The sequence below is a fragment of the Tachypleus tridentatus genome, chromosome 10 (assembly GCF_004210375.1).
Source record: "Tachypleus tridentatus isolate NWPU-2018 chromosome 10, ASM421037v1, whole genome shotgun sequence".
Taxonomy (NCBI): Eukaryota; Metazoa; Arthropoda; class Merostomata; order Xiphosura; family Limulidae; genus Tachypleus; species Tachypleus tridentatus.
Window position 1 is genome coordinate 126,637,102 of NC_134834.1, and position 27,650 is coordinate 126,664,751.

A 27,650-nucleotide genomic window follows, 5' to 3' on the forward strand; every position below is an offset into this window, starting at 1 on the left:
TGTTCCACGTAAGGTTCAATAATGTAAGTAGGCATTATAAGATATAGTCAAACAGTGTTCCACGTAAGGTTCAATAATGTAAGTAGGCATTATAAGATATAGTCAAACAGTGTTTCACGTAAGGTTCAATAATGTAAGTAGGCATCATAAGATATAGTCAAACAGTGTTCCACGTAAGGTTCAATAATGTAAGTAGGCATTATAAGATATAGTCAAACAGTGTTTCACGTAAGGTTCAATAATGTAAGTAGGCATTATAAGATATAGTCAAACAGTGTTCCACGTAAGGTTCAATAATGTAAGTAGGCATTATAAGATATAGTCAAACAGTGTTCCACGTAAGGTTCAATAATGTATAAAGTCAAGAAGAAATAGTAAATTTAAAAACAGTGGGTGAATAAGACGACTAGGGTTCTGTATTCAGACTAAATATGTTTTGCATGTAGAGAGACTAAACAGTGGGTGAATAAGGCGACTCGGGTTCTGTATTCAGACTAAATATGTTTTGTATGTAGTACAGAATAAACAGTGGGTGAATAATACAACTAGAGTTCTCTATTCACACTATGTTTCGTATGCAGTTCAAAGAGTGGGTTGAAATGAAGACTTAGTTCCCCAGTTCAACCTACCCCAGCTTTAAAAGATAGTTCGTGACCTTGACAGCACTAAGCCGATAGCTATATTGAAGGGAATGCTTCGTGTTTCGTTTAAATAAAGTCTACATTCTGAAGTGTTTGGTTCGAGTCTAATTGATAGCAGATTTTTCGGTGTTTATTTGACAGCAACAATTTGGTTTACAACTTAATATTTGAACCCGGTATTTTGTGTGCGCTGTTTTTTTAACGTTTTTTCAATGTCTTGCTTCCCCTTTCTTTATTCGCATCTGTCTCTTGTCACTTTCTCATTGAAACGACAGAAACCTTGTAGAGAAGCGCCCTCTATCACAGTATAAATCTCTTCAGTGATTACGTCTGCAAGCTGTTTTTCTAATGTAATCTATTTTATGTAACCGTATCATTTTGACTTCTCAAATACACATTATAAAGTTCAACGACTTCTGGTTTCATCACGTGAACACATCGCACGAAATGATGTCGCTGTTATTAACTGCTGGGATTGGAAACTTAATTTTATCGTGAATTTTATCTCCTACTCTCTTGTTTTGGAATAAGTCTCTGATTAAGTCGGGTACACTTGTATCATTTGTTCAACAACAACAAAACAAATAATATTAAACCTTACTGTTTATGAGAATTCTAATTGTTATTAGTAAGCATTTGAAGACGTTTCATGTAAAAGGCTAATAAGTATAATTGAAATATTGAAATCTATAATTAACCGAACAATTAATATTAAGGGTATCACTAAATGTGAAATTACTTTACACTTTATGGATATATATATGTGTGTGTGTGTATGTGTATGAAAAAGGAAAAAAAAAAACTCGTATGCTAGGCTTCATAATCATCACGGTTAATAGGAGCAGCCTTAGTCATTCTGCATCCCCGGGCAGAATTAATTAAACTGGGGCTTCATAATGATAAGACAGCTCAGAAGTAGATTAAAACTTAAAGCATCGGAGACTCTTCCAGTGTGTGGGGTCGCGGGCAATTGACCAGTGTGCTTAATAGGTAAGACCATCTATGATAGTTAACGCCTTGCATGAGATCGGTAGGCTTTACCAAATTATTATATGTTCCACGAGGAATCACTAATAAATTATTAATGAACTAATATTATGAATCAGAGATGGTCTTATACCCAAATTCTAAACAATACAGTTTACCTATATAACCTTGCGAAAATAAAAGTAGAAATCTGTGTCCTCACACCCAAATTTTTAACAATACAGATCACCTATACAACCTAGTGAAAATAAAAGTAGAAATCTGTGTCCTCATACCCAAATTAAAAACACTACAGATTACGTATATAACCTAGTAAAAATAAAAGTAGAAATCTGAGTCATCATACCCAAATTATAAACAATACAGGTTACCTATATAACCTAGTGAAAATAAAAGTAGAAATCTGTGTCCTCATATTCAAATTATAAAACTACAAATTACCAATATAACCTAGTAAAAATAAAAGTAGAAATCTGCGACCTCATACCCAAATTATAAACAATACAGATCACCTATATAACCTAGAGAAAATAAAAGTAGAAATCTGTGTCCTCATACCCAAATTATAAACAATACAAATACCTATATAAACTAATGAAAATAAAAGTTGAAATCTGTGTCCTCATACCCGAATTATAAACAATACAGATCACCTATATAACCTAGTGAAAATAAAAGTAGAAATCTGTGTCCTCATACCCAAATTATAAACAATACAAATACCTATATAAACTAATGAAAATAAAAGTTGAAATCTGTGTCCTCATACCCGAATTATAAACAATACAGATCACGTATATAACCTAGTGAAAATAAAAGTTGAAATCTGTGTCCTCATACCCGAATTATAAACAATACAGATCACGTATATAACCTAGTGAAAATAAAAGTAGAAATCTGAGTCATCATACCCAAATTATAAACAATACAGATTACGTATATAACCTAGTGAAAATAAAAGTAGAAATCTGTGTCCTCATACCCAAATTATAAACAATACAAATACCTATATAAACTAATGAAAATAAAAGTTGAAATCTGTGTCCTCATACCCGAATTATAAACAATACAGATCACGTATATAACCTAGTGAAAATAAAAGTTGAAATCTGTGTCCTCATACCCGAATTATAAACAATACAGATCACGTATATAACCTAGTGAAAATAAAAGTAGAAATCTGAGTCATCATACCCAAATTATAAACAATACAGATTACGTATATAACCTAGTGAAAATAAAAGTAGAAATCTGTGTCCTCATACCCAAATTATAAACAATACAAATACCTATATAAACTAATGAAAATAAAAGTTGAAATCTGTGTCCTCATACCCGAATTATAAACACTACAGATTACGTATATAACCTAGTAAAAATAAAAGTAGAAATCTGAGTCATCATACCCAAATTATAAACAATACAGGTTACCTATATAACCTAGTGAAAATAAAAGTAGAAATCTGAGTCATCATACCCAAATTATAAACAATACAGATTACGTATATAACCTAGTGAAAATAAAAGTAGAAATCTGTGTCCTCATACCCAAATTATAAACAATACAAATACCTATATAAACTAATGAAAATAAAAGTTGAAATCTGTGTCCTCATACCCGAATTATAAACACTACAGATTACGTATATAACCTAGTAAAAATAAAAGTAGAAATCTGAGTCATCATACCCAAATTATAAACAATACAGGTTACCTATATAACCTAGTAAATATAAAAGTAGAAATCTGTATCCTCATACCCAAATTATAAACACTACAGATTACCTCTATAACCTAAGGAAAATAAAAGTAGAAATGTGTGTCCTCATACCCAAATTATAAACAATACAGATTACCTCTATAACCTAAAAAAAATAAAAGTAGAAATGTGTGTCCTCATACCCAAATTATAAACAATAAATTACCTATATAACCTAGTGAAAATAAAAGTAGATATCTGTGTCCTCATACCCAAATTCTAAACAATACAGTTTACCTATATAACCTAGCGAAAATTAAAGTAGAAATCTGTGTCCTCATACCCAAATTATAAACAATACAGATTACTTATATAACCTAGTAAAAATAAAAGTAGAAATCTGCGTCCTCATACCCAAATTATAAACAATACAGATCACCTATATATCCTCGTGAAAATAAAAGTAGAAATCTGTGTCCTCACACCCAAATTATAAACAATACAGATTACCTACATAACCTAGTGAAAATAAAAGTAGAAATCTGTGTCCTCATACCCAAATTATAAACAATAAATTACCTACATAACCTAGTGAAAATAAAAGTGGAAATCTGTGTCCTCATACCCAAATTATAAACAATACAGATCACTTGTATAACCTAGTGAAAATAAAAGTAGATATCTGTGTCCTCATACCCAAATTATAAACAATACAGATTACCTCTATAACCTAAGGAAAATAAAAGTAGAAATGTGTGTCCTCATACCCAAATTATAAACAATAAATTACCTATATAACCTAGTGAAAATAAAAGTAGAAATCTGTGTCCTCATACCCAAATTATAAACAATAAATTACCTATATAACCTAGTGAAAATAAAAGTGGAAATCTGTGTCCTCATACCCAAATTATAAACAATACAGATCACTTATATAACCTAGTGAAGATAAAAGTAGATATCTGTGTCCTCATACCCAAATTCTAAACAATACAGTTTACGTATAGAAGCTAGTGAAAATAAAAGCAGAAATCTGGGTCCTCATACCAAAATTATAAACAATACAGATTACTTATATAACCTAGTAAAAATAAAAGTAGAAATCTGCGTCCTCATACCCAATATATAAACAATACAGAACACCTATATAACCTTGTGAAAATAAAAGTGGAAATCTGTGTCCTCATACCCAAATTATAAACTATACAGATTACCTACATAACCTAGTGAAAATAAAAGTAGAAATCTGGGTCCTCATACACAAATTATAAACAATACAGATTACCTACATAACCTAGTAGTGAAAATAAAAGTAGAAATCTGGGTCCTCATACCCAAATTATAAACAATACAGATTACCTACATAACCTAGTGAAAATAAAAGTAGAAATCTAAGTCCTCATACCCAAATTATAAACAATACAGATTACTTATATAACCTAGTAAAAATAAAAGTAGAAATCTGCGTCCTCATACCAAAATTATAAACAATACAGATTACTTATATAACCTAGAAAAAATAAAAGTAGAAATCTGCGTCCTCATACCAAAATTATAAACAATACAGATTACTTATATATCCTAGTAAAAATAAAAGTAGAAATCTGCGTCCTCATACCCAATATATAAACAATACAGAACACCTATATAACCTTGTGAAAATAAAAGTGGAAATCTGTGTCCTCATACCCAAATTATAAACAATACAGATTACCTACATAACCTAGTGAAAATAAAAGTAGAAATCTGTGTCCTCATACCCAAATTATAAACAATACAAATACCTATATAAACTAATGAAAATAAAAGTTGAAATCTGTGTCCTCATACCCGAATTATAAACAATACAGATCACGTATATAACCTAGTGAAAATAAAAGTTGAAATCTGTGTCCTCATACCCGAATTATAAACAATACAGATCACGTATATAACCTAGTGAAAATAAAAGTAGAAATCTGAGTCATCATACCCAAATTATAAACAATACAGATTACGTATATAACCTAGTGAAAATAAAAGTAGAAATCTGTGTCCTCATACCCAAATTATAAACAATACAAATACCTATATAAACTAATGAAAATAAAAGTTGAAATCTGTGTCCTCATACCCGAATTATAAACAATACAGATCACCTATATAACCTAGTGAAAATAAAAGTAGAAATCTGTGTCCTCATACCCAAATTATAAACAATACAAATACCTATATAAACTAATGAAAATAAAAGTTGAAATCTGTGTCCTCATACCCGAATTATAAACAATACAGATCACGTATATAACCTAGTGAAAATAAAAGTTGAAATCTGTGTCCTCATACCCGAATTATAAACAATACAGATCACTTATATAACCTAGTGAAGATAAAAGTAGATATCTGTGTCCTCATACCCAAATTCTAAACAATACAGTTTACGTATAGAAGCTAGTGAAAATAAAAGCAGAAATCTGGGTCCTCATACCAAAATTATAAACAATACAGATTACTTATATAACCTAGTAAAAATAAAAGTAGAAATCTGCGTCCTCATACCCAATATATAAACAATACAGAACACCTATATAACCTTGTGAAAATAAAAGTGGAAATCTGTGTCCTCATACCCAAATTATAAACTATACAGATTACCTACATAACCTAGTGAAAATAAAAGTAGAAATCTGGGTCCTCATACACAAATTATAAACAATACAGATTACCTACATAACCTAGTAGTGAAAATAAAAGTAGAAATCTGGGTCCTCATACCCAAATTATAAACAATACAGATTACCTACATAACCTAGTGAAAATAAAAGTAGAAATCTGGGTCCTCATACCCAAATTATAAACAATACAGATTACTTATATAACCTAGTAAAAATAAAAGTAGAAATCTGCGTCCTCATACCAAAATTATAAACAATACAGATTACTTATATAACCTAGAAAAAATAAAAGTAGAAATCTGCGTCCTCATACCAAAATTATAAACAATACAGATTACTTATATATCCTAGTAAAAATAAAAGTAGAAATCTGCGTCCTCATACCCAATATATAAACAATACAGAACACCTATATAACCTTGTGAAAATAAAAGTGGAAATCTGTGTCCTCATACCCAAATTATAAACAATACAGATTACCTACATAACCTAGTGAAAATAAAAGTAGAAATCTGGGTCATCATTCCCAAATTATAAACAATACAGATTACCTACATAACCTAGTGAAAATAAAAGTAGAAATCTGGGTCCTCATACCGAAATTATAAACGATACAGATAACCTAGATAACCTAGTGAAAATAAAAGTGGAAATCTGGGTCCTCATACCCAAATTATAAACAATACATTACCCATATAACCTAGTGAAAATAAAAGTAAATATTTCAGCCTTGACTCCAAACTTCTATGTAACATAGATGTTCTAATCAATTTAGTTAAAATCCACGGAACTTGTTTCTGTAACATAAATACTCACATGAAAGACTGACCAGTGATTCTTGTTTGATGATCTTGTAATGTTTCATACCAAAATCTGTATCGCGAGCTCTAATTGATTTTTTGGTAACTAAACTCTCGACCAGACTTGTAGTCAAACATTGAGATTGGAAATCACTCACGACGTTATTGACTACTGGGAATGAGGTCTTCAGTCTCGTGTGTATCGTTTGTTTTCCTTTAATCTCGACCACACTAGCTATCATCATCGCCTCACGAATGTTGTTCTAACGCGATAAAACTGCTTCTGAGACAAAATTGTTAAACAAACATTATGTCTAAACCTGCATCTGACCAAATCAAAAATACAGATAATGAACACACGAACTGTTCTATTTTCAGTTGATAAAAGATAAAAACTGAAAAGAAAAATTTATTTCGTTTGACTAACTAGTTGTTATCTGACGTACTTTTTGTTTTTTGTTTCTTTGTTTTAAAGCATAAAGCTTAATAACTGAATATCTGTGAACCGCCAACCGCGGGTATCGAAACATTATTTTTAGATAAGCCAACTGACTAACCGCTGACTTTACCCCAAATAACATACTTTATACCGGCACTAACCCACATTACACCACATACTTTGTACCGACACTAACCCACATTACACCAAATAACATACTTTATACAAGCACTAACCCACACTACACCACATATTTTATACCAACACTAACCCACATTACACCAAATAACATACTTTATACCAACACTAACCCACATGACATACTTTATACCAGCACTAACCCACATTACACATAACATAACATACTTTATACCGACACTAACCCACATAACATACTTTATACCGGCACTAACCCACATAACATACTTTATGCCGGCACTAACCCACATAACATGCTTTATACCAGCATTAACCCACATTACATCACATATCATACTTTATACCAGTACTAACCCACATTAGAAAGCAAAACATACTTTATACCAATACGAACCCACAATACACCACATAGCTTACTTTATACCAGTATTAACCCACATTACACCCCATAACATACTTTATACCAGTATTAACCAGTATTAACCCACATTACACATTACACCACATAACATACTTTATACCAGCAGTAACCCACATTACACCACATAACATACTTTATACCAACACTAACCCACATTACACCACATAACATACTTTATACCAGCACTAACCCACAATACACCACATAACATACTTTATACCGACACTAACCAACATTACACCACATAACATACTTTATTCCAACACTAACGCACAATACACCACATAACATACTTTATACCAGTATTAACGCACATTACACCATATAACATACTTTATACCAGCACTAACCCACATTACACCACATAACATACTTTATACCAACACTAACCCACATTACACCACATAACATACTTTATACCAGCACTAACCCACATTACACCACATAACATACTTTATACCGACACTAACCAACATTACACCACATAACATACTTTATACCGACACTAACCAACATTACACCACATAACATACTTTATACCGACACTAACCTATTATTACACTCACATAAATATACTTTATACCAACACTAACCCACATTACACCACATAACATACTTTATACCAATACTAACCCACATTACACCACATAACATACTTTATACCAATACTAACCCACATTACATAACATAACATACTTTATACCAGTACTAACCCCATTACATAACATAACATACTTTATACCAGTACTAACCCACATTACACCACATAATATACTTTATACCAACACTAATCCACATTACACCACATAACATACTTTATACCAACACTAACCCCCATTACACCACATAACATACTTTATACCAACACTAACGTACACTACACCACATATTTTATACCGGCACTAACCCACATTACACCACATAACATACTTTATACCAGTACTAATCCACATTACACCACATAACATACTTTAAACCAGTACTAACCCACATTACACCACATAACATACTTTACACCAACACTAACCCACATTACACTACATATTATACTTTATACCAGTACTAAAACACATTAGAAAGCAAAACATACTTTATACCAATGCTAAACCCACAATACACCAAATAATATACGTTATACCAACACTAACCCACACCACATAAATATACTTTATACCCACATAACATACACATTACCCACCACATATAACATACTTTATACCGGCACTAACCCACATTACACCAAATAACATAATTCATACCATTACTAACCCACAATACACCATATAATATACGTTATACCAGTACTAACCCACAATACACCATATAATATACGTTATACCAGTACTAACCCACAATACACCACATAATATACGTTATACCAACACTAATCCACATAACATACTTTATTCCCAAAATAACCCACATTACACCAAATAACATACTTTATACCGGCACTAACCCACATTACACCAAATAACATAATTTATACCAACACTAACCCACATTACACCACATAACATACTTTATACTAACACTAACCCACATTACACCACATAACATACTTTATACCAACACTAACCCACAATACACCACATAACATACTTTATACCAACACTAACCCACAATACACCACATCACATACTTTATACCAGTATTAACCCACAATACACCACATCACATACTTTATACCAGTTTTAACCCACAATACACCACATAACATATTTTATACCAGTATTAACCCACAATACTCCACATAACATACTTTATACCAACACTAACCCACATTACACCACATAACATGCTTTATACCAGTATTAACCCACAATATACCACATAACGTACTTTATTCCAACACTAACCCACAATACACCACATAACATACTTTATACCAGTATTAACCCACAATACACCATATAACATACTTTATACCAGCACTAACCCACATTACACCACATAACATACTTTATACCAACACTAACCCACATTACACCACATAACATACTTTATACCAACACTAACCAACATTACACCACATAACATACTTTATACCAACACTAACCCACATTACACCACATAACATACTTTATACCAACACTAACCCACATTACACCACATAACATACTTTATACCAATACTAACCCACATTACACCACATAACATACTTTATACCAATACTAACCCACATTACATAACATAACATACTTTATACCAATACTAACCCACATTACATAACATAACATACTTTATACCAGTACTAACCCCATTACATAACATAACATACTTTATACCAGTACTAACCCACATTACACCACATAACATACATACTTTATACCAACACTAATAACCCACATTACACCACATAACATACTTTATACCAACACTAATACATTACACCACATAACATACTTTATACCAACACTAACCCACATTACACCACATATACTTTATACCAACACTAACCCACATTACACCACACATACTTTATACCAGTACTAACCCACATTACCCACATTACACTTTATACCAGTATTAACCCACATTACACCATACATAACATATACCAGTATTAACCCACATTACACCACATAACATACTTTATACCAGCACTAACCCACATTACACCACATAACATACTTTATACCAACACTAACCCACAATACACCACATAACATACTTTATACCAGTACTAACCCACAATACACCACATAACATACTTTATACCAGTATTAACCCACATTACACCACATAACATACTTTATACCAGTACACTAACCCACAATACACCACATAACATATTTATACCAGTATTAACGCACATTACACCACATAACATACTTTATACCAGTACTAACCCACATTACACCACATAACATACTTTATTCCAACACTAACCCACAATAACATATAACATACACCAGTATTAACCCACAATATAACACAGAACATACTTCATACCAGTATTAACCCACATTACACCACATAACATACTTTATACCAACACTAACCCACATTACACCACATAACATACTTTATACCAACACTAACCCACAATACACCACATAACATACTTTATACCAGTATTAACCCACAATACTCCACATAACATACTTTATACCAGTACTAACCCACATTACACCACATAACTTTATACTTTATACCAACACTAATTCCACATTACACCACATAACTTTTATACTTTATACCAACACTAACCCACATTACACCACATTTTATACCTTTATACCAAGTACTAACCTAACACATTACACCACATAACATACTTTATACCAACACTAACCCACATTACACCACATACTTTATACCAGTACTAATCCACATTACACCACATAACATACTTTAAACCAGTACTAACCCACATTACACCACATAACATACTTTACACCAACACTAACCCACATTACACTACATATTATACTTTATACCAGAACTAAAACACATTAGAAAGCAAAACATACTTTATACCAATACTAACCCACAATGCACCAAATAACATACTTTATACCAGTACTAACCCACACCACATAATATACGTTATACCAACACTAATCCACATAACATACTTTATACCGGCACTAACCCACATTACACCAAATAACATAATTCATACCATTACTAACCCACAATACACCATATAATATACGTTATACCAGTACTAACCCACAATACACCATATAATATACGTTATACCAACACTAATCCACATAACATACTTTATTCCCAAAATAACCCACATTACACCAAATAACATACTTTATACCGGCACTAACCCACATTACACCACATAACATACTTTATACCAACACTAACCCACATTACACCACATAACATACTTTATACCAACACTAACCCACATTACACCACATAACATACTTTATACCAACACTAACCCACATTACACCACATAACATACTTTATACCAGTACTAACCCACATTACACCACATAACATACTTTATTCCAACACTAACCCACAATACACCACATAACATACTTTATACCAGTATTAACCCACAATATAACACAGAACATACTTCATACCAGTATTAACCCACATTACACCACATAACATACTTTATACCAACACTAACCCACAATACACCACATAACATACTTTATACCAACACTAACCCACAATACACCACATAATATACTTTATACCAACACTAACCCACAATACACCACATCACATACTTTATACCAGTTTTAACCCACAATACACCACATAACATACTTTATACCAGTATTAACCCACATTACACCACATAACATACTTTATACCAACACTAACCCACATTACACCACATAACATACTTTATACCAGTATTAACCCACAATACACCACATAACATACTTTATACCAGTATTAACCCACATTACACCACATAACATACTTTATACCAGTATTAACCCACAATACACCACATTACATACTTTATACCAGTATTAACCCACAATACACCACATAACATACTTTATACCAGCACTAACCCACATTACACCACATAACATACTTTATACCAGCACTAACCCACATTACACCACATAACGTACTTTATACCAACACTAACCCACATTACACCACATAACATACTTTATACCAGTATTAACCCACATTACACCACATAACATACTTTATACCAGTATTAACCCACAATACACCACATAACGTACTTTATACCAGTATTAACCCACAATACACCACATAACATACTTTATACAAGTATTAACCCACAATACACCACATAACATACTTTATACCAACACTAACCCACATTACACCACATAACATACTTTATACCAGCACTAACCCACATTACACCACATAACATACTTTATAACAGCACTAACCCACAATACACCACATAACGTACTTTATACCAGTATTAACCCACATTACACCACATAACATACTTTATACCAGTATTAACCCACAATACACCACATTACATACTTTATACCAGTATTAACCCACAATACACCACATAACATACTTTATACCAGCACTAACCCACATTACACCACATAACATACTTTATACCAGCACTAACCCACATAACGTACTTTATTCCAACACTAACCCACAATACACCACATAACGTACTTTATACCAGTATTAACCCACAATACACCACATAACGTACTTTATACCAGTATTAACCCACAATACACCACATAACGTACTTTATACCAGTATTAACCCACAATACACCACATAACATACTTTATACAAGTATTAACCCACAATACACCACATAACATACTTTATACCAACACTAACCCACATTACACCACATAACATACTTTATACCAGCACTAACCCACATTACACCACATAACATACTTTATAACAGCACTAACCCACATTACACCACATAACATACTTTATACCAGCGCTAACCCACATTACACCACATAACATACTTTATACCAGCACTAACCCACATTACACCACATAACATACTTTATACCAGCGCTAACCCACATTACACCACATAACATACTTTATACCAGCACTAACCCACATTACACCACATAACATACTTTATACCAGCACTAAACTACATATTTTATACCAGTATTAACTCACGTTACATATGTTAATATTTCAAACGTCCAATTGTAATAAATAAAACTGTATATAGTAATACGTGCAAGATACACGGAAAACTGAAAAATTCCTGTATTTTTCTGAGGAATTGAAGTTGACTAATTCCTGCTTGCCAAATTTTCTACACACGAATGTTTTAAACCTGTAATAATGCTAATATGAAAAGTAAAAATGAACATTTTAGTTAAAACTACTCTGAGCTTGAAGGAGAAGACATAATAGAGAAAGGTCACAAGACGTAGCCTTTACGTTTAGCAAAATAAACCAGAAACTTTCCAGTAGTAAGATAATCTGTACGTACCCAGATAAAGTTACAGTGACTAACAACCGTAAACAGGAGTAATCTAGTATTGTGTGTAATCTACAGACGTGTTTATTTATATTGGCCCGATACTAGTAATTTGAAGTTGACTGCTTATGCTGGTCTGATTGGAGTAGCTTGAAGTTGACTGTTTTTGTAGTGCTAATCACAGAGAAGGTCAGACTGTTTAGTAGATAAACATAAAAATCAGGTGTACCTAAAGTAATAATTTTATGGGACATTTTAATGGCAGTGATTATAGAAATGATAAACAGACACAAACAGTAAGTGTTTGTAACTATATAATCCATTTTATTGTTAGTATAATATATTATTATATAAAAATACGAAAATCCAAATAGGATACACAATACACGTGTTTAACATTTACTTTAGATAGATCAGTCTATCAGTTCAGATTCTTGGTTTTGCACATATACCCATAGAGTTTTGACAATAGTATCCATATTGTGATTTTGAACAAGCCTTTTCCACAATTGTACCAGACTCATTTTCCCATATTCGTTGCATGTTTGGGATAACTGTCTCAGTGAAAGATGAATCCCTGTCAAACAGAGAATGACGCGATGAATAGAAATCTGGTTGTACCCGTCAGGAGTCAGGGTGCCATTATTTTGTGTAGATCATCCGTAAAGAACACCTCCGACTTTTCTCGCTCAATTCTTTGATGTGTGATATCTATTGTACCATTTTAGTTTAATATCTCTATAAATAACGTTTTACTAACATGAAACCATTTCATGTTAATGTGTGTCTTACTGTTCTAGAAGTAATATTCACTTCTGTAGATACAACCTGATCGTTGGTAAGAACTCTACTTGATTGTTGTGTACAAAGTTTACCATAACTTACTCAACGCCACCTTTGAAGAATGTGTTTTCTTCCTCACCCACTTCTATTACCAACAGTACGATAGTCACTGATCCTCTTCAAAGTTTACCACGTAACTCCAAGTGAAATATTACCTGTAGAATGTGTCTTCACCATACAAGACTTTGATTACCACGTTGCTCATGTTACATTTCTCTCCTTGTAGTGATTAATTAAACTTCTAGATCAATAGTGACGATTCAAGTATTCTTTATATTGACTTTAAAATAATAAAGATCAGATGTGATGATCTGTGAGTTTACATAAAGGCTAAAGTCATCTAACTGTGAATGAATGAGATCCGTAATCGTACCTTGACCAACGACAAAATATATATTATAAAGTCCCGATCAGAAAGAGAATCACACATACTTAGTAGAAACATAAAGTGATGAGTACATGTGTGTCATATGGTCCGTCGCAATTAGAGTCACATTTGTGACACTACGGTGACCCAACAGAAGAACCTAAAACCTAAAAATAATTACCACCTCCCAAGTACATAATGTTCTATTAAAAGTAATGACTAGTTTGGGTTGTACTATTAACGGTTTTGTGAGGTAACAACACTGGTGTTACAGATTACAAATAAAACAATAACTAAATTAACCTGAAATTCAAGACGCAGAAAGACAAATCAAAGGTTACCACTCACCTGTTCTCCTGCAGATGTGAATTAACGGTGTGTAAAGAAACAGTCAAGTAATATATACAACGATGACTACGCAAGTTGACAGAATTTTCTAAAGGCAAATATAGCTTGACATACATGTACGCAGTAGATATTAGATACGTATTTTGATGCTAAGTTTCATCATACTCATATTACGCTAATTGTTAGCATACAAGAAGTTTACCGTCGACCGTAAGTTCCACTATAATTAAGTACAGTGGTTATTTGTAAAATACATCTCTTCTTACTCAATAAAATTCCAGAACTTTCTTGTTTAGGATATTCCAGAAAAGCTTTTTAAGAGCTAAGTTTGAACTGATAGACTAAAGGAAAGAAAGACAGGAACACCAACCGCCAACTCTTGTGCGACTCCAATCAAATACCATGATCTGACCATCACTCTTATAATGCATCCATGACTCTAACGAGCAGGACGAGATTTTAGGGTAACAGGACACAAAGGTGAACCCTGGATTTACATTCCGGCACATTAACACGCCTGGCCCTCAGCATGCTGCCTCTAATAGGAGAATAACACAGCAAAATCGTCGTTCGCAAAAGAAAACTTAGAAACTTGATTTAAAAGGTAAAAAAGGGAATGGTTTTGGAACTTGGTAAAAACATTAAGATATAAAATTTGTAAGCGAACTGGAAACCCACAAACTACAAAAAAAAAGTATTTCGTGGTTAATTTATATTGAAAATATGATTATTCTTGAAGGTATAGAACAAAGCAAATCAGCTGAATAACCTTCACCCATTAACAGCGTAGCTTATGTTTGTTATGCCGACAAAATACACACACTCTCAAAGAAATTGCGAACAACATTAATCAATCAGTTTCTGAAACGCGTCACGTGCTAATTTGGTGTGATAAAGGTAAGCACGCATTTCCTGCATTAATGTTAATCAAGAGTGACAAGAGAACCCCCCCCCCGAATGATTAGTTAGCATATACGTGTAGTGATGACTTCTAAATACCATTCAGTTCTCATCAACTTCTTGCTGTATCATTTATTCTTTTAGCAAAAACAACTTGGAACAAATAAAGATGACAATCAAAATTAATCGAGGCATTAAAGGTGAACGACTGGAAGAAACAGAATTCCAAGTGGTCAACTAATATCTCAATCTCCACATCCCATAAAAATGTTATTTCCGGTTTACAGCGTCATCACATGATGAAACGTTTTGCCACGTGGAACGTTGACAGCAGCTCCTTTGTTTTCTCCTTCGTGAAACTGACGACAGTAAGACGTGAAGAATGTCAGTTTCATATAACATCTTCGATCTTATCAACTATTTTACCGTCTGTTACAAATAACTCGTAAACTACGTTTACACAGTAATTAAGGATGCAAATATACAACCAATCAAACTGTTCTCGTGCGTTTTACGTTGCTGGTTGGTGTTGTTTTTCTTACACAAATACTTTGTGATGAGCTATCTGCACCATAGTCACCACAGGGAATCGAACCCTGAATTTTATCGCTGACACATCCTGGGAGGAAGGGATCTTTTTACACTGAATCGAAAAAGTTGTTTAATAATGTTAGAAATTAGCATAATCAACCTGTATGAAAACAATATCATTTTTGTAAAAAAAAAAACAAAATATTTTTTTCCGTAAAAACAATTTCAAACTTTAAGACAGCAGTTAACATCAGAGGCCAACAAAACATGTGAAAACAGGAATTAACTCCAGGTGAGAGCAAACAAAAAATAGTAAAAAACAATAATTAACTCCAGAAGTGAGCAAAACAAGTGTAGAAATAAGAATAAACTCCAGAAGTGAACAAAACAAGTGTACAAACAAGAATTAACCCCAAAAGTGAACAAAACAAGTGTAAAAATAAGAATTAACTCCAGAAGTGAACAAAACAAATGTACAAACAAGAATTAGCTCCAGAAGATAACAAAACAAGTGTAGAAATAAGAATTAACTCCAGAAGATAACAAAATAAGTGTAGAAATAAGAATTAACTCCAGAAGTGAACACAACAAGAGTAAAAACAAGAATTAACTCCAGAAATGAACAAAACAAGTGTAGAAATAAGAATTAACTCCAGAAGTGAACAAAACAAGTGTAGAAGTAAGAATTAACTCCAGAAGTGAACAAAACAAGTGAAAAACAAGAATTATCTCCAGAAGTGAACAATAATGTGTAGAAACAAGAACTAACTCCAGAAGTGAACAAAATAAGTGTATAAACAAGAACTCCAGAAAATAACAAAACAAGTGTAGAAACAAGAACGAACTACTGAACTTTAAAAAGAGTAGTTTTGTAACTTGAAAGGCTTCTTATAGGTATGTAGGTCCAGATGACAAATCTCAAGATTGAGGTATAAGTGCGCTTGTATTCAGTCACATTGATTGGAGGGGAACCAACGAGCCAGAAACATCTACACCTACAAGGACTTTTTCTAACGTTTTAATCACGATAACTGCATTGACTTTCATAACGCGCTCATATGAGAAAAATTTTACTGGCATAACGCCTCAAACCTAAGACCCTAAAACTAGAATTTCTTCAATAGGCTACATCCAACATTTAATTTATAGAGTTTGGATTTTGTGCAAAGCTACACGAGGGCTATCTGTACTAGCAGTCCTTAATTTAGTAGTGTGAGCCATCACCACTCACCGCCAACTCTTGAGCTACTCTTTTTACCAATCAATAATGGGGATTGACGGTGAGATTTTAACGCTCCAACGGCTGAAAGGGCGAGCATGTTTAATGTGAAGGGGATTCTAACCCGCGACCCACCTGCAGTTCAAGCAACTAGATAGTAGAATTTTGAATAAAAATTTTAAAAAAAATTCCCTAATGGGACAGCGATAAGCCGACAAAGTTACAACACTCAAATGCAGGGTTCGATTCCGCGATAGACACAACACAGTGTACCTTTATTCTAAAGAAGCTAGCGTAACCAATATGATTACTTTAAGCGAATTCTGACGGCCTAATTCAATACTAAAATATTTAATCAGAGTATAGCACACGAAAGAATTTAGGAAAGACTGTTTTATTCAAATGATTTTATAAAGTCCATCAAAATCTCGATCGGTTTCCTGATATATTTTATGACATTGTACGCTAATAGATGAGTTGTTATGCAGATAGTTTTATTAATTTATAGATTAGTTTGATAGCTAATCCTCAGCTGGAGCTGCGATAAATCTTTAACAAAAATAATACACAAAGATTAGTAATTAGAAAATATGTTGAATAACTTCTGTCATACATATAACACCATATAGACAGCTTCAACTGTAATTTTTGTTTCTTGTTATTACAAGAAATTTAATTACAATTTACTTTCGTTTTTAAGCAAATTATCCTTAAAAAAAAACACTTCAGAAATCAGTTTATAGTTCTACTGCTGTCCGCTGGGGTACAGCAGCAAGTCTTACACTTATTGAAGTTTGTTTTTCGCATGGAAAAATGTGTTTTATTATAGTTTGTTTGTTTTGAATTTCGCCCAAAGCTACACGAAGGATATATGCGCTAGCTGTCCCTAATTTAACAGTGTAAGACAAGAGGGAAGGCAGCTAGTCATCACCACCCACCGCCAACTCTTGGGCTACTCTTTTACAAACGAATAGTGGGATTGACCGTCACGTTATTACTCCCCCACGACTGAAGGAGTGAGCATAATTGGTGTAACGGGAATTCGAACCCGCGACCCTCGGATTACGAGTCGAATGCCTTAACCACCTGGCCCAGCAGTTTGTTTTTTCCGCATACATGAATAAATGTGTGTGTTTTATCATAGCAGAGCCACATCGGACTATCTACTGAACCTACCGCAGGAAATCGAACCCTGATTTTAGAATAGTAAATCCGTAGACTTACCGCTGTACCAGCGGGGAACGTAAATAAATAAACCAAGAAATTGAATAATGGATAAAAAAGCATACTTAAATATGAATAATTTATCAATCATTAACAAGAGAAACGAAACGTTGTTGGTTTTTCTTTCTCTCTGCTGTGTCCACCGCGGGGAATCGAACCCCAGATTTCAGCGTTTTAAGTCCGCAGACTTACAGCTGTCCTATTGAGGGACCTGTTTTGGTACTCAGTGACATTCGTGTTTCAATACTAATACCGCCTCCATAGTGGCTCCGCGCTAAGTCTGAGGGGCTTATAACGCTGAAAATTGGGGTTCGATAGTTGCAGTAAGCACAGCTAAATGGCCCATTTAGTAGCTTTATGCTTGATAGTAATATTGGTGCTGTGCTGTAGACGAATTAGATGTCTTAAAATGCGAAAAAAATTCATATATTTTTTTATGAAAATAAGTTGAAAGCAAGGGTTTAAATGTTTCGAACAAATGTGTAATTATAGAAGACGAAATCTCACTAACAAAGAATATTTGTCTTGTATTACGATATTATCTTGGCAAGTTGCAGACAATCACAACAGAAATTATTCACGACAGTTTTTCATAATATGGATCACTCACGACTTTCACAAAAACTAATAGGACATACCCTCTATTTGAACGGCTAAGTCTGCTAAAATATATTGATAATGGCAAAACAGGTGATTTTTCGATTGTTAGACAATATTTAAGATTTATCTATTTCTTCACATTATTATTAATATTATTTTGCAGGCTTGTAGGAAAATCTAAAATCTACGATGTATACTTTGTTCAAACTTGGGTAAGCCTACTAAAAAAACCAAATTCGCAGGACTATTTTTATGTTGATTCTTGAAAGAGAATTTATTAGTTTTTCACCGCTACTGGCCAAGTTTATTTTCGAAGCTATTCAAACATTGAAGTCTACGGCAAAAACGGCTAAGATATATTGCGTCAGAATCTATGCACAGTTACTAAACAAACTCCTGCGAAGGTTGTAAAGCTATCATTATGTTTATTCTTGAAATTTGAAATTTCCACTCTATAAAATTTTCTAACTTTCCCTTCGCTATCAACATAAATTCTTCGAAGTCACTCAAGCATTGCAAACATGTGGAAGCATTTTAAGCACCGTTAAACTTGTTGGAAATACTTCGTATTATTATAATAAACAATGAATATAGTTATAACAATGCTTCAAGCCTTATTATTACTGCTTATTGCTTTACAAGCCACAACTTAAAAAAGAAAAGACACGTTTGTTTTGTTTCACAAGCCTGTAGTAGTTTCTTAGGTATTTTGCACCAAAACATAGAAAGATATACTACATAAAACGCTACGAATGTCCATGACTTATTTACACAGTTGACTATTTTTTCATTGAAAATTGATTTACATGGCTATAAATACGTAATATATACATGTGTTGTTGTCAGCAGCTCCATTTGTACTCGACGCTTGTTAACCACGTGTTTACACGAAACTCCTGCATAAAACTACCTGGCTCAGTAAATAATGGTTGAATAGAAAAACGTAATGTAGCAATGAACTGCAGAAATACGTGTAACATTCAAGTGAATGCATATTCACATATATAACTTAAAATTTATTATCCACAAGTGGACATAAGAACTTAAAAAAGCGAAAAAGAGATAATTAAAAACTCTTAATTTAAAAAGCGAAATAATAAGAAAGTAAAGAAACAAGACAAATTATTGACATTAGCTCCATGTCTATAGTACTTATCAATTTTAGTGGTGTCAAAACAATAACTTCTTGCATGAAAAAATAATGTAGACACTGTTTCCAGCCGACTTTGTTGTAGACTTGAATATCTAAGCTTCACATTCTGATTCATCTAGCTGTAGACTTGAATATCTAAGCTTCATCTCGCTGTACTTTTTGACGAACTCTAATTCCCTTTTTAAATTGACATTTTAAAACAATTCTCTTGTCTTATAAGTATATACGTTGTAGCAGATTAGAAACCATCAAAACAAAAATTATTCATTCACTTTATATAACAATATTGTCTTACACATGTGCACACTATAGCAGGTTATAGACCATTACAACGGACGTTATTCACTTATATAACAATAGGTCTTAAACAAGTGGCCGCAAATAGCCTAGTTGCTTTGCTCCATAAGTTTGTTGTTGTTTGTTTTTTGGAATTTCGCACAAAGCTACTCGAGGGCTATCTGTGCTAGCCGTCCCTAATTTAGCAGTGTAAGACTAGAGGGAAGGCAGCTAGTCATCACCACCCACCGCCAACTCTTGGGCTACTCTTTTACCAACGAATAGTGGGATTGACCGTCACATTATACAACGGCTGGGAGGGCGAGCATGTTTAGCGCGACGCGGGCGCGAACCCGCGACCCTCGGATTACGAGTCGCACGCCTTACGCGCTAGGCCATGCCGGGCCATTGCTCCATAAGACGCCAAGCCTTCCCACCTACCGTTACACATGTGCACATCGTAGCAGACTATAGACCATTCCAACAGAAGCTATCTATCCACTTTATATAACAATATTAACTTATACATCTGCACATTGTAACAGGTTATAGACCATTACAATACAAGTTATTCACTTTACATAACAATACTGTCTTACACATGTGCAAATTACAGCAGGTTATAAGTCATATAGTTTGAATGTCAACATATTCTTAAGTAAATTCAAAAGTCGGTAGCACAGAAAGAAATTATTAAAGTATACAATATTTCTCGATGACTTTAACATTGATGTACAATATGCTTTTTTCTTACAGGTAAACCACATCGGACTGTATCCATCAATATCAATGGAATTCCTGATTTTAGAAACCGATAATTTACCTCTGTCCCACCAGATGGCATATTAAAACAGGGTTTTTGTATTTTTTATATGTATGGAACTATATGTTGCCGTTCCTTATTCGAAGAACAACAATACCTGAACAAGGTATAAGTACCATGCCTAAAGAGCAGCAATACCTGAATAACGTATAAATAACGTGTTTACAGAACAACAATATCTCAACAACGTGTAAGTAACGTGTCCGAAGAACAACAGTACCTCAACAAGGTATAAGTAACGTGCTTACAGAATAACAGTATCTCAACAAAGTATAAGTAACATGTTCGAAGGACAACAATAGCTGAACAAGATGTAAGTAATGTATCTAAAAACCACAATACCTGAACAAGGTATAAGTAACATGTCCGAAGAACATCCATACCTTAACAAGTTATAATTAGATACTCCAGCTGTAGAAAGTATTTTAACAATGATTTTGTCAGATGTATTCAAACTAAAATAATGCAACCTCTGCAGTATATTAATTTTCATTGATTGCTAAAGAAAACTGGAGATGACCTAGGAAGGTCGAATCGTTGTTCTCTGCTTATCAGTAAAAGTGTTTATACCCATACCAGCTGTTCTAGATACATTTTTGTTTCAAGTGGGTTTCTCGTCATCAAGAAATTAGTACGAAAATTAGTAAATTCGCTGGTCATTGTTGTTAGATTTTGCTAAAACATTCGATACCACAGATCTTATAAATTTAACAGATAAGTTTAATAAGTTTGGTGTGGAAGGAACACATCATGAGTGACTTGAAAATCAATTATTTGTGTGTTTTTTATAGCGGGGGGTGAACAAATAAAACGTATTGCTGTTGTAAGTTAACAAAAGATGGCGCAGTGTAGGGCTCTAGTTTCGGCTTGATAATGTTTTTATTAGACGTTAATGGCATTGGTGAATTAGATTTATAGACTTTTTATTTTATCTTTATGCGCATATCGATGTGGTAGTTTAGGTACTTCGAGCTGGGTGACATTATATCTTACAGCTAAATTATGATAAAGTAAATATATTATACTTACGCGCACAGTTTATTTTTAATGTCACTAATATAATCATTAATGTTTCCACTTTCCAAATAACTTGTATAATATAAACCTTAGGTATAATTATTCATTCTTATCTGTGATGGGTAAACAATTCTTATCAGGATAATACACATACCAAATGTTGTAAAATGAAATCCTTAGGCCTAACACCTGATCACATGACGAAGTGCATCTTTGGCTATAAATTTCACACATTATAAAATTACAGTGGAAAAAGAAATTAATTTTTGACTTAAATAGATCCATATTGCAAAATATATTTTAGTAATTTTAAACGTTTACATTACCTGCAATCCCCCAGTTGCACAGCGGCATGTCTGCAGACTCACATCGTTAAAAACCAGGTTTCAATATCCCTGGTGGGTAAAGAGAGCACAGAAAGCCCATTGTGTAGCTTTGTGCTTAATTCTAAACAGAAAAAACATTACCTACAAATAAGATTGTTCACTTGAGGAATCAATTGAAATAATTCTATGATTCATATTTATTGTAACCTGCACGTGTATTAAACAAACAAAAACATTGTTTTATTGTCTTGAATTTCGCGCAAAGCTACTCGAGGGCTATTTGCGCTAGCCGTCCCTAATTTAGTAGTGTAAGAGTAGAGGGAAGGCAGCTAGTCATCACCACCCACCGCCAACTCTTGGGCTACTCTTTTACCAACGGATAGTGGGATTGTCCGTCGCATTATAACGCCCCCACAGCTGAAAGGACAGGCATGTTTGGTGCGACGGGGATTCGAACCCGCGACCCTCGGATTACGAGTCGAGTACCTTAACCACCTGGCCATGCCGGGCCCAAAACAAAACAAAAAATAAAGGAGAAGCCATAAGCTACACGTGAAACAAAAGGTTAGAGTAATTTAAGTATATATATACTGATGTGTATGTGTTTCAGTGGTTTTTCTTCTTTTTTCTTTGCTCTTGTGTGGCTTAGACGTTTTATTTAACAACGATTTGTAACACTGTGTGAACGCTTCTAAATATTGTGGTGTAAGAAGTCACGACACGTTCGCTGTGATTTTTTTTCTTCCAATACAATTTTAGAAAGTAATGTAAAAAGTCGTAGCAGACATTAGGTCAGAATCGCCATGTTTTTTAACAAACAAAGATTCGTCGGAATTAACCTGCGTCAGAACGTAGCTGTGGTCATTTGAAGAAATCAATTTTCTCAATAGTTTTCAATGCCGAAACGAAACCTTGTCATACCGCGCATGCTCAATGATGCGATTAACACTTCGAACATTTTGCGAAAAACTGCGTCGTGCATGCTAATGTAAGGAGACAGTATAAACTTAATTTAATAAATCAAGCCCCTAACGGCACAGCGAACTCATAGCGCAAGACATCGGGTTTCAGTATTCGTGGTGGGCAGAGCACAGATAGGTCATTGTGTGGCTTCGCTTAACTTCAAACGATGTTAACAAATCAAGCGGGGCCCAGCATGGCCAGGCGGTTAAGGCACTAGAATCGTAATCCGAGAGTCGCAGGTTCGAATTCCCATCGTACCAAACATACTTGCCCTTTCAGCCGTGGGGGCGTTATATAGTGACGGACAATCCCACTATTCATTGGTAAAATAGTAGCCCAAGAGTTGGCAGTGGGTGGTGATGTCTAGTTGCTTTCCCTCTAGTCTTACACTGCTAAATTAGTGACGGCTAGAACAGATAGCCCTCGCGTAGCTTTGCGCGAATTCAAACCATACCAAAGAAATCAAGCGGAGAGAACATCTAGGTTACTTCTTGTATAATTATACAAATAATATGATACCTTTGTGTAGACCACGTTTGAAATATAAAGGATATAAGACAGGTTGCTCTGTCGTGGCTCAGTAGCTACTTCGATGGCCTATTACATTAAAAGTCAAGTTTCAATTACCGCACAGGTAAAACTAGAACAGTTCATTTTGCAGCTTTGTGCTTAATAAACAACAAACAATTAAACACACTGTGTTTTTAATATATTTACTACGTGCCTTAGTTATCTCCAATTTTAAACTAATAAACTAGAAATAAGGCATACAGTTAACGGTACCAACCGCCAACTGTTGGGATTCTCTAATCGAATAGAGGGATTTCGCTGTAACTTTTATAACGCACCCACGGCTGCAAAGAGCGAAGCCTTTTTGTACATGCTATCACGCAAGACCACGCCCGATCATTTTAAATATGGAGATACATCGTTCTAGTTTTTAAAGAATTTTACATGTTTAGACCGGTTGAAAATGTGAGTGTTTAGGTCGGGTTTTTAAACATAACATAATTATGATAGATCCTGAAGTTCCTTGACGTCAGCTCATTAATATAAAAATATTATATGTTAATTCTATGATATCAAAAACTACATTCAGTGAATGAAAAGCTATAATATAACACGAAATGTGCTAGTAGTTACAGCGTTCTGAATGATTTAAAAGTCAGATAAATTATATATCTGTACATTTAATATTAGTGACAGTGCGTGTTATGCACGTAGTTCAATCACATTTGGCAGACTCATCTCTTCTTAGCAAATTCAGAAATGTCAGGCTTAAAGGGGTGGAAATATTAAGAGAGGAACTTGACCCAGAAATGCACACCCTTACGAGTACTTTATTCAACGAAAAAAAAAACAGTCAAACAACTGTAAAATTTATAGCCAACGGTTCGTCTCTGACTGAAACATTCAGTATTACATTTATATTTCAGTTATGGAAACGGTTGAAACAGTAACGTCTACTAGACCCTGAAAACAGACAGTAAACCTTAATACTACACAGTTAACCATCGTTACTACATTACATAATTCATCAAACCTGAACACAGGTCAAGATAGTGAACGAAGATGAATAAAACTTAACCTACCAGAGAGTCTCCAATATAGGAACACTCTTGATAAACTAGTAAATGTGTGTAATTACACCAGTTTCTAACGGGGACACTGTTGATAAGCTAGTAAATGTGTGTGATTACACCAGTTTCTAACGGGGACACTGTTGATAAGCTAGTAAATGTGTGTGATTACACCAGTTTCTAACGGGGACACTGTTGATAAGCTAGTAAATATGTGTGATTACACCAGTTTCTAACGGGGACACTGTTGATAAGCTAGTAAATGTGTGTGATTACACCAGTTTCTAACGGGGACACTGTTGATAAGCTAGTAAATGTGTGTGATTACACCAGTTTCTAACGGGGACACTGTTGATAAGCTAGTAAATGTGTGTGATTACACCAGTTTCTAACGGGGACACTGTTGATAAGCTAGTAAATATGTGTGATTACACCAGTTGGTAACGGGGACACTGTTGATAAGCTAGTAAATGTGTGTGATTACACCAGTTTCTAACGGGGACACTGTTGATAAGCTAGTAAATGTGTGTGATTACACCAGCTTCTAACGGGAACACTGTTGATAAGCTAGTAAATGTGTGTGATTACACCAGTTTCTAACGGGGACACTGTTGATAAGCTAGTAAATATGTGTGATTACACCAGTTTCTAACGGGGACACTGTTGATAAGCTAGTAAATGTGTGTGATTACACCAGTTTCTAACGGGGACACTGTTGATAAGCTAGTAAATATGTGTGATTACACCAGTTGGTAACAGGGACACTGTTGATAAGCTAGTAAATGTGTGTGATTACACCAGTTTCTAACGGGGACACTGTTGATAAGCTAGTAAATGTGTGTGATTACACCAGCTTCTAACGGGAACACTGTTGATAAGCTAGTAAATATGTGTGATTACACCAGTTGGTAACGGGGACACTGTTGATAAGCTAGTAAATGTGTGTGATTACACCAGTTTCTAACGGGGACACTGTTGATAAGCTAGTAAATATGTGTGATTACACCAGTTGGTAACGGGGACACTGTTGATAAGCTAGTAAATGTGTGTGATTACACCAGTTTCTAACAGAAACACTGTTGATAAGCTAGTAAATGTGTGTGATTACACCAGTTTCTAACGGGGACACTGTTGATAAGCTAGTAAATATGTGTGATTACACCAGTTGGTAACGGGGACACTGTTGATAAGCTAGTAAATATGTGTGATTACACCAGTTGGTAACGGGGACACTGTTGATAAGCTAGTAAATGTGTGTGATTACACCAGTTTCTAACAGAAACACTGTTGATAAGCTAGTAAATATGTGTGATTACACCAGTTTCTAACGGGAACACTGTTGATAAGCTAGTAAATATGTGTGATTACACCAGTTTCTAACGGGAACACTGTTGATAAGCTAGTAAATATGTGTGATTACACCAGTTTCTAACGGGAACACTGTTGATAAGCTAGTAAATGTGTGTGATTACACCAGTTTCTAACGGGGACACTGTTGATAAGCTAGTAAATGTGTGTGATTACACCAGTTTCTAACGGGGACACTGTTGATAAGCTAGTAAATGTGTGTGATTACACCAGTTTCTAACGGGAACACTGTTGATAAGCTAGTAAATGTGTGTGATTACACCAGATTCTAACGGGAACACTGTTGATAAGCTAGTAAATATGTGTGATTACACCAGTTTCTAACGGGGACACTGTTGATAAGCTAGTAAATGTGTGTGATTACACCAGTTTCTAACGGGGACACTGTTGATAAG

At 34.0% G+C, this 27,650-nt stretch overlaps 1 protein-coding gene and 1 long non-coding RNA gene across 7 annotated transcripts in view; one reads left to right on the forward strand and one right to left on the reverse strand.

The window, feature by feature from the left end:
- The window catches only part of LOC143230267 (uncharacterized), a 162,012-nt gene that overhangs the window by 120,464 nt on the left and 13,898 nt on the right, over positions 1-27,650 (forward strand). The window contains exons 2-3 of one of the 2 annotated variants that reach the window (XR_013016308.1): positions 15,572-15,879; positions 21,935-22,314. This is a non-coding gene — a long non-coding RNA (uncharacterized LOC143230267). Of the gene's footprint in view, positions 1-15,571; positions 15,880-21,934; positions 22,805-27,650 lie in introns of those variants that run through there. The other variant, XR_013016307.1, reaches the window with a different exon arrangement.
- Positions 1-27,650, reverse strand: part of LOC143230263 (uncharacterized) — a 50,095-nt gene that overhangs the window by 5,143 nt on the left and 17,302 nt on the right. Inside the window, exon 1 of one of the 5 annotated variants that reach the window (XM_076463511.1) lies at positions 15,276-15,681. The exons of the other annotated variants lie outside the window; for them this stretch is intronic. Coding sequence (XP_076319626.1) covers positions 15,276-15,391 — 116 coding nt within the window. The 5' untranslated portion in view covers positions 15,392-15,681. Of the gene's footprint in view, positions 1-15,275; positions 15,682-27,650 lie in introns of those variants that run through there. 5 annotated transcript variants of the gene reach the window in all.